A 6,939-nucleotide genomic window follows, 5' to 3' on the forward strand; every position below is an offset into this window, starting at 1 on the left:
AGAAGTGGCCTTTTGTGGGATGCATGACTAGGCCCTGGCTGGTGTCTAAAGAAAGGAATTCAGTGGGCCCTTCTTCATGAGCCATTAGATGGAAGACAGCAAAGAAGTCTGCCAAATGCTCAGGATTGCCTCTGAACACACAGCAAGAGTGCCCCTGCTTCTCAGGAATTTTACCGTCGCGAATTTAATTCTCTGCCAACGTGTGGCATCTACCAGTGGTGCTCATTTTATTCTAAAAATGTCCCTTTTTACTCCCTACCTGACAGGTGGATTATTCTTAAACTGGAGGGAATCCATTGGCCCAAGGAAGGATATGACAAATCTTCCACTTTTCCAGAGGTATGCTTTAAGACCAGGTAAGAAATGCCGTACTGTATGCCCATTTTGTTACCCTTTTACCTCCTGCCCTAACCATTCCCTCCCTGGGATGCTCACACAGGAAGGCAGGTTAAGCTTGTCTCTGATCTTCCTAACTGGAGAGACATGATGTGGGATGATAACGGAGGGAACTTCAGAAGCCTTAGCCTCCTTTTCCCGCCTCCCCACCTCTTGGGACTGAGTTACTCCATGGCTTAGCACCCTCTTGGCATTTATAAAGCACATTCCCCCTTAGAGACCCCACTCTACTCACACACAGAGCTCCTACAAATGGGTACCCAGACATTAAAATGGTGGAAACTGCTGGCTTGAAGTGGGAAGAGTAAGGAGCAAAAACCACAATGGCCCCCAAGCTTGAAATCATCAGGCCACACAGGATCTGGATAACCTACAAGAGACAAGAGTGAAACTTCTAGAATACACTTTAAACAGCTAAAAGTGTGAATTATAAAGAGTATTAAAATGTCATAATTTGTCATATTAAAAAGGAAAAAAGTGTTAACAAGGAGTCAATGGGCATTCTTTAAGAGAAATTCGTGTATAATTAACACCTTTTGTTTTCTGATAGGATATTAAACTAGCAAACCAGGGAGTGATCCTCTGAGCATTTTAACTTTATTTTGAAAAAGCTGACAAATTTTTTATGGTTCTAGAAGTAAATGGAGAACATTTTTTTGGACAACAATCCAGTTAGATGTATATAGGAAGCAAACTTACCAAGGGAATGTAATAAAGGGCTCAATTTCAATAGAAATAAAATAGAGCAAGAAGTCTTTAGTGTGGTAATTCATCTTATTTTATTCATCATTGGATTTTAATAATAGTTACTATTTTTACGATACCATTGATGATGATGATAGTCTACATTTGTTGAACACTTTCTACATTCTGGCTATTTATGTCGCCTTATTTATGGATGAGAAAAATGAGGCACTGGGAGTTACAAAGTTACAGAATAACTTATACAAACCCACACCAACGGTCAAGTGGAAGAATCAGGATTTGAGTCCTGTTCACTCGATCTAGAGCCCACATTCTGACTCAGCCGTTTAATGCATATGTAATTGAAAGATGATGCAGACGTAGGAGAAATAACTTAAAGTCAAGAGAATTCAGGCACTCGTATAATTAATTTATTGGGTATCTATTATATACCAGGCATCAGGGGAATAAAGCAAATGAGAACCACTGCCACTGGACATGTACTATGTCCTTTACAGACAACTTTCTTGGAAAATGATATGCGTCAAGAGCAAAGTACTAGGAAATGAGAAGTACTGTGTGCATAATGCAAGCTATGGAGTGCTTCGTGGGCAATTTCTTCCGCCTTTCTTTCTGAGTAAAAAAGCCAATTGGATAATTTTGAGCAAAGGGATTACATGATCTAATTTATATTTTTAAAAGACGATTCTACATGTTCTGTTAATAATAGGTTATAAGCGAACAGCAGGGAGATCAATAAGGAGAGTATTGCAATGATTCACATGTGAGATGATCTTGAGTTGAAGGAAAATGTCAATAGTAGAGGTAGTGAGAACAAGTTGGATTCTAGCTGTGCTATGAAGATTACACCTGTCGGATTTGCTGACAGTTTGATATGGATTATGAAAGAGGAATGAAGGTTGCCTCCAAGGCTTTTGGCTTGAGCATCTGAAATGATGGAATTGACATTGATCCGAGATGGGAAATATTCTCTGAGGAGTGGGTTTGGGGAGGAAGATCAGGATTTTCAGTCTCAGGCAGGTTAAAGAAGAGATGTCTAGTAGATATCCAAGTGGAGGTATACATAGGCTGTTGGATATATGACTCTTAAGTTTGGAGGAGAGATCCAGGCAAAGGATATAGTCTCTTTTTTTTCAAGTCGTAAGTGGAGATAATATTTAAAGTCATGTTACTGGATGAGGTCACCACGGCAGCAGATACAGAAAGAGAATGGAATCAAGGACTAAATTTGGAGCACTCCAAATTTAGGAACAGAGAAAAACATAGAAACTGTAAAGGAGCATAAAAAAAACAGCCAAGGAGGAAGATGGAAAACCAGAAGAATGTGATGTCCGAGAAAAACATAGAAACTGTAAAGGAGCATAAAAAGAACAGCCAAGGAGGAAGATGGAAAACCAGAAGAATGTGATGTCCGAGAATGGGATATTCAGGACCACAGGTGAAAAAAAAAAATGTTTCAAGTAAGAGAGAGTGGTCGACTGCATCAATCCCTTTCATTAATTTAAAAAAGTTATCAACAGAGACTTGAAAATGGGGTCAGTCATGTGGAGCAAAGGGGAGAACAAATGCCGTTGGCTATGATTCAAGAGAGAATATCATTCAGGAGTAATTGGAGACTTCCTACCCTTTACAGGAGTGTTACTGGGAAGCCAAGTAACGAACGGGCACTACCTGGGGGGTGCGTGAAATTAAAAGTATTTGATTTTACTTTTTTTGTTTTCAAGATGCAGTAAGATTCTGTGCTCACGTTGACGATTCAAATTTTTGCAAAGAGAATGTAGAGAATTACTGGAACAAGTAGTAAGGGATGGGATTTACTGCGCAAAGCAAGGGCGATCATTAATTAGATGGGCATTTTCTTCTTAGTGGCTGGAGAGGAGAGAGGGCTATGTGGGCACAGATGTGGATAATCGTAGATGTGTAGCGGCTTGTGAAACCCTGTCTAGATTGCCTCAGTTTCTCAGTGGTATAGGAAGCAAGGTAATACATGGAGAAGGAAAAAGCATTAGAGGCATTTTGAGGGCAAAGTATGTATGAAATAGTTTTCTGGGATAGCAGGAAAGTGAATGAATGAAGAAATATCATGTTGTCTACGGCCATGCCACCCTGAACGTGCCCGATCTTGTCTGATCTCGGAAGCTGAGCAGGGTCGGGCCTGGTTAATATTTGGATGGGAGACCACCTAGGAAGACCAGGTGCTGTAGGCGTTAAAAAAAAAAAAAGAAAGAAAGAAATATCATGTACATTTTAGGCAGCTTTTACAGTACATTTGAGGTTATGGTCATAAATTAGAAAGGGTGTGTGTGCGTGTGTGTGTGTGTTTAAAAAGTGGGAGTGAATTACCTAGTAAGATGACATAAGATTCTAAAGTAGTTTTGGGAGTTGAAAGGAAAAGACTGAGCTAAAAGTGTTCTTGAGAAGCAAAGAAAGTACTGCCTTCACTTCTATGCCTAGAAGGGAGGGTTACCATGCAAGCAGTGCCTTCGGGAGCCAGAAGGGCCTTTGAGGAAAAAAAAAAAAAATGGGAGGATAAAGAGGATTATGCTGTTAACTGACTCTGAATTCCAAAGGGCGAAACTGAGCAGCTTTCCAGAGCTGGGGTGAGTAGGAGTTGGGTCTTAGACAGGGATATTCAGGACCACATGAGAATTAAAGTCCTGGATCTGAAGGATAGTGACCTAGGATACATGGGTGTCTTACCGTTACTCAGGTCAATAGGGAGAAAACATATAGGGAGATTAGTCCAGATCGTCTCATCCCAAATGTTTCAGAAATGAGCTCAAAATAAAATAATCTAATTTAATAATATTGAGTAAGGTTATTTGGTTAAATCCAAAATCTCTAATTATAAAAGACTTTATTGTGTAGATTTCAGGTAGAAAAGATCTAGTGGTTTTAGTTTACGGTGAGGTCTGAGGAGCGTATAGTCTTCCCACAAAGTGCCCTTTCATGTTCCAATCAGCCTGGAGTCAGACAGGAAAAAAAAAAAAAGAATCTCCCAGATCCATTGCAGATCTGTAGTCAAGACACATTTGCAATATTTCCCTAGTGTCTTCCTTACAATGAGGGGACTTACTCCAAGCACTGTGGCTTCTTTTTGCAGCTCATCCTGCGGTTTATCCTCTTTTGGGTAGACGTGCCCATGTGTCTCCCTTTGGGGGATAATGGTGCCCTTTGGAGTGGAACAGTCAAAGGCTTCTTCCTTGGCCTTGGGCTGGGACAGCATCATGCTGAGGACACTGGAAGAGGCAGAGAACTCAGTTAGGACCCAGAGTTTGACTTAATGATATGAAACTCCTAGGGACCAGACTTTGCAGGAACTTAAGACGTTTGCTCCATTGTCCGAGGGGTGACCTGTCCTTTCGGAACAAAACATAGGACCTTCACGTAGTACCTTCTTTGCAACCCTAAGTGTATTCACCTCACTCTCCCTCCTGCCAGCTCCCTCCTTCCTTCTCCCTATACCTCTGCTTCACCTGTGGCGCATTCCCACACATCGGCAGGTATTGTACTTTCATGCTACACCTGTACTGCTCAGCCCTCCGTCAGAGTCTTCTTTTCTCTCCCTAAAGATGTTGGTTAATGTTATTCCACATCCCTTTCCTGTATAGGGCCTGTCCTACCTTGCATGACCCCGTGCCTGCATTCGCTCAATAACTGTTCACGTGAACATTTATTTCACTCCTGCTGAATTCCAGGCACTGGGTCATAGCGTTCTTATCCTCATAACCAGTTAGGTGTGATGAAATCTACCTAAGCATTAGAAACGCAGGGCTAATAAGTTCAGGCGATTTTCATTCAACACAGTAGGCACACGAAGCACTTCGCCTGGCACATATGAACCAAGTTGAACCGGCTCTGAAGCTTGTGATATTTGTCTCAAAACCACAGGAATGCTCTTCTTTCTTCCTTCCTAACTTTGGCAGTTCCAGTGTAGACTCAAGGAGCAAGTCGTCTGCTGTCCACCAGCTCAGCAGCGTTGCTGGGCCCTGTGGCATCGGCAGCAGAGTTTAGCCACTGGGATGCTCCCTGGATCTGTTCTCAGCATGACACACCCCCTCTCGAAGACCGTAGTTTGGATAAAGCTTGTAATAATCCGACGATGCCACAGTTCTGTTCCTCGATGCTCCACCTCTGTGTCTTGGTGTTTTAGGCGTGGTCCTAGGCTCTCTTGAATGCAGTGTATAACACGTAAAGATTGGAGGGGGCATCCACAATCTCACAACTAGTGGGGGAGATGGAGAGGGGCGCTGGGCTGGCAGTCCGATGCCTCAGCATCTAGTCGCACACCTGAGCATGTGTCTTAGAGTCTAGTCCTGTGCTCATATTTTATACTCACCAATTATTAATCACCTTACCACAGGCAAGTTATTTTAGCCACTTCTTAGATTCATGGCGAAGGTTAGACGAGGCGCTGCATGTAATGGACTCAACATAGAGCAGGGCACATGATAAACTCTCATTGCATAGCAGTTCATCTAAAACTCATTGCTATTCTAACTCCATTTATTAGCTGGCTACAGTTGAGTCATTTCCCCTTACTCATCCTCAGTTCCATTACCTATAAAATAGGAATAACAATGCCATCGTGAAGGACTCCTGTGAGGAGCTGAATGAGGTGATGCACCTGGGTGCCCCTTCTGCCTCTGTGGACTTGCTCAGGTGTTCCGTAAGACTCAGCAAGAGGTTAGTGACCTCTCTCCCATTTCTACAGCTACATAGGTGCCTTGGTCAAGTTTCTCATGCTCTCTTGGCATCAAGTACCAGAGTTATTAAAAATGAAGTTCTCCTTGTCTGAGGAGTTAATTGTCATTGGAGGGGGCAGTGGAACCGGGGCAGAGGTATGGGTGAGGTTACATGAACAAGGCGGGGAACTGTGTTGACAGCGAATCCTTGCAGTAGAGTTGGGACGAGGATGCCATGGATGGTTCTAGGCCCTTTTTACTGAGCATTCCAGCCCATCTTTAAAGACAAAGAAGTAGGAAAACAGCAGCTTTGGAGAGATTTTAGGTTTCAAAATCGAACAGTAGTTTTCAATAAAATGATAGCAATTGCTAACATGACTGAGCACCCGCTATGAGTCCAAGCTTTGGTTGGAGTACTACTCTCAGAGGTAGTACTATAGTTACTTGAATTCGGTAGATAAAAATGTGGCTTAGAGAGGTTAAATGGTTTGCACAAGATTGTATACCTAGCACATAGTGAAGGCATTGAACCCAGGCAGTCTAATGCCACAGTTCTTCTGTTCCCTGCGGGTTTGGGCATGTCTGTCTAGCTACACATGATCTCAGCCCCTGCACCCTTCCTCCCCCATAGGCCAAGTCCACCATCTGCCACCTCAGCTTTGTGTTAACCCACAGGAACATTTCTGACCTTACAGAATGTGGGCTGATGGTCTCTGTCTCCAGAATTGTTCCCATATTCTAGTGATTTGGTTTCTGCCTTGTTCCTGTGTTTTAAAAGCCCAAATATGCCCTGTATACCCCTTCTTCTTTCTCATCTTAGTAACCAGTCTTTCAAGGTTCGTCCATATTGTAATATTTCCTTCTTTCTTCTTTTAAACTGACCTTGAGGACATTGTGCTACGTGAAATAAGCCAGTCACCTCAAGAGCATGATTTGATTTATACGAGGTATCTAAAATAGTCAGACTCATAGATGCAAAGACTAGAATACTGGTTGCCAAGATCTATAGGAGGAGAAAATAGAGAGTTGCTATACATGTAGAAAATTTCAGTTCTACATAAGTTCTAGAGACCTCCTGTACAATACCGTGCCCAGACATAACAGTGCTGTGTTGTACATTTAAAAAGCTGTCAAGCGGGCAGATCTCATGTTA

General features: G+C 42.4%; 1 protein-coding gene and 1 pseudogene across 1 annotated transcript in view; one reads left to right on the plus strand and one right to left on the minus strand.

Moving 5' to 3' along the window:
* The window catches only part of MS4A7 (membrane spanning 4-domains A7), an 18,512-nt gene that overhangs the window by 8,002 nt on the left and 3,571 nt on the right, over positions 1–6,939 (minus strand). Inside the window, exons 2-3 of the mRNA XM_011379457.2 lie at positions 4,178–4,340; positions 557–766 (exon numbers count right to left, since the gene is read on the minus strand). Of these exons, the coding sequence (XP_011377759.1) occupies positions 557–766; positions 4,178–4,330 (363 nt within the window). The 5' untranslated portion in view covers positions 4,331–4,340. The remainder of the gene's footprint in view (positions 1–556; positions 767–4,177; positions 4,341–6,939) is intronic.
* On the plus strand, positions 3,190–3,308 carry LOC111731307 (annotated as a pseudogene).

Source organism: Pteropus vampyrus, unplaced genomic scaffold, assembly GCF_000151845.1.
Source record: "Pteropus vampyrus isolate Shadow unplaced genomic scaffold, Pvam_2.0 Scaffold360, whole genome shotgun sequence".
Classification (NCBI taxonomy): Eukaryota; Metazoa; Chordata; class Mammalia; order Chiroptera; family Pteropodidae; genus Pteropus; species Pteropus vampyrus.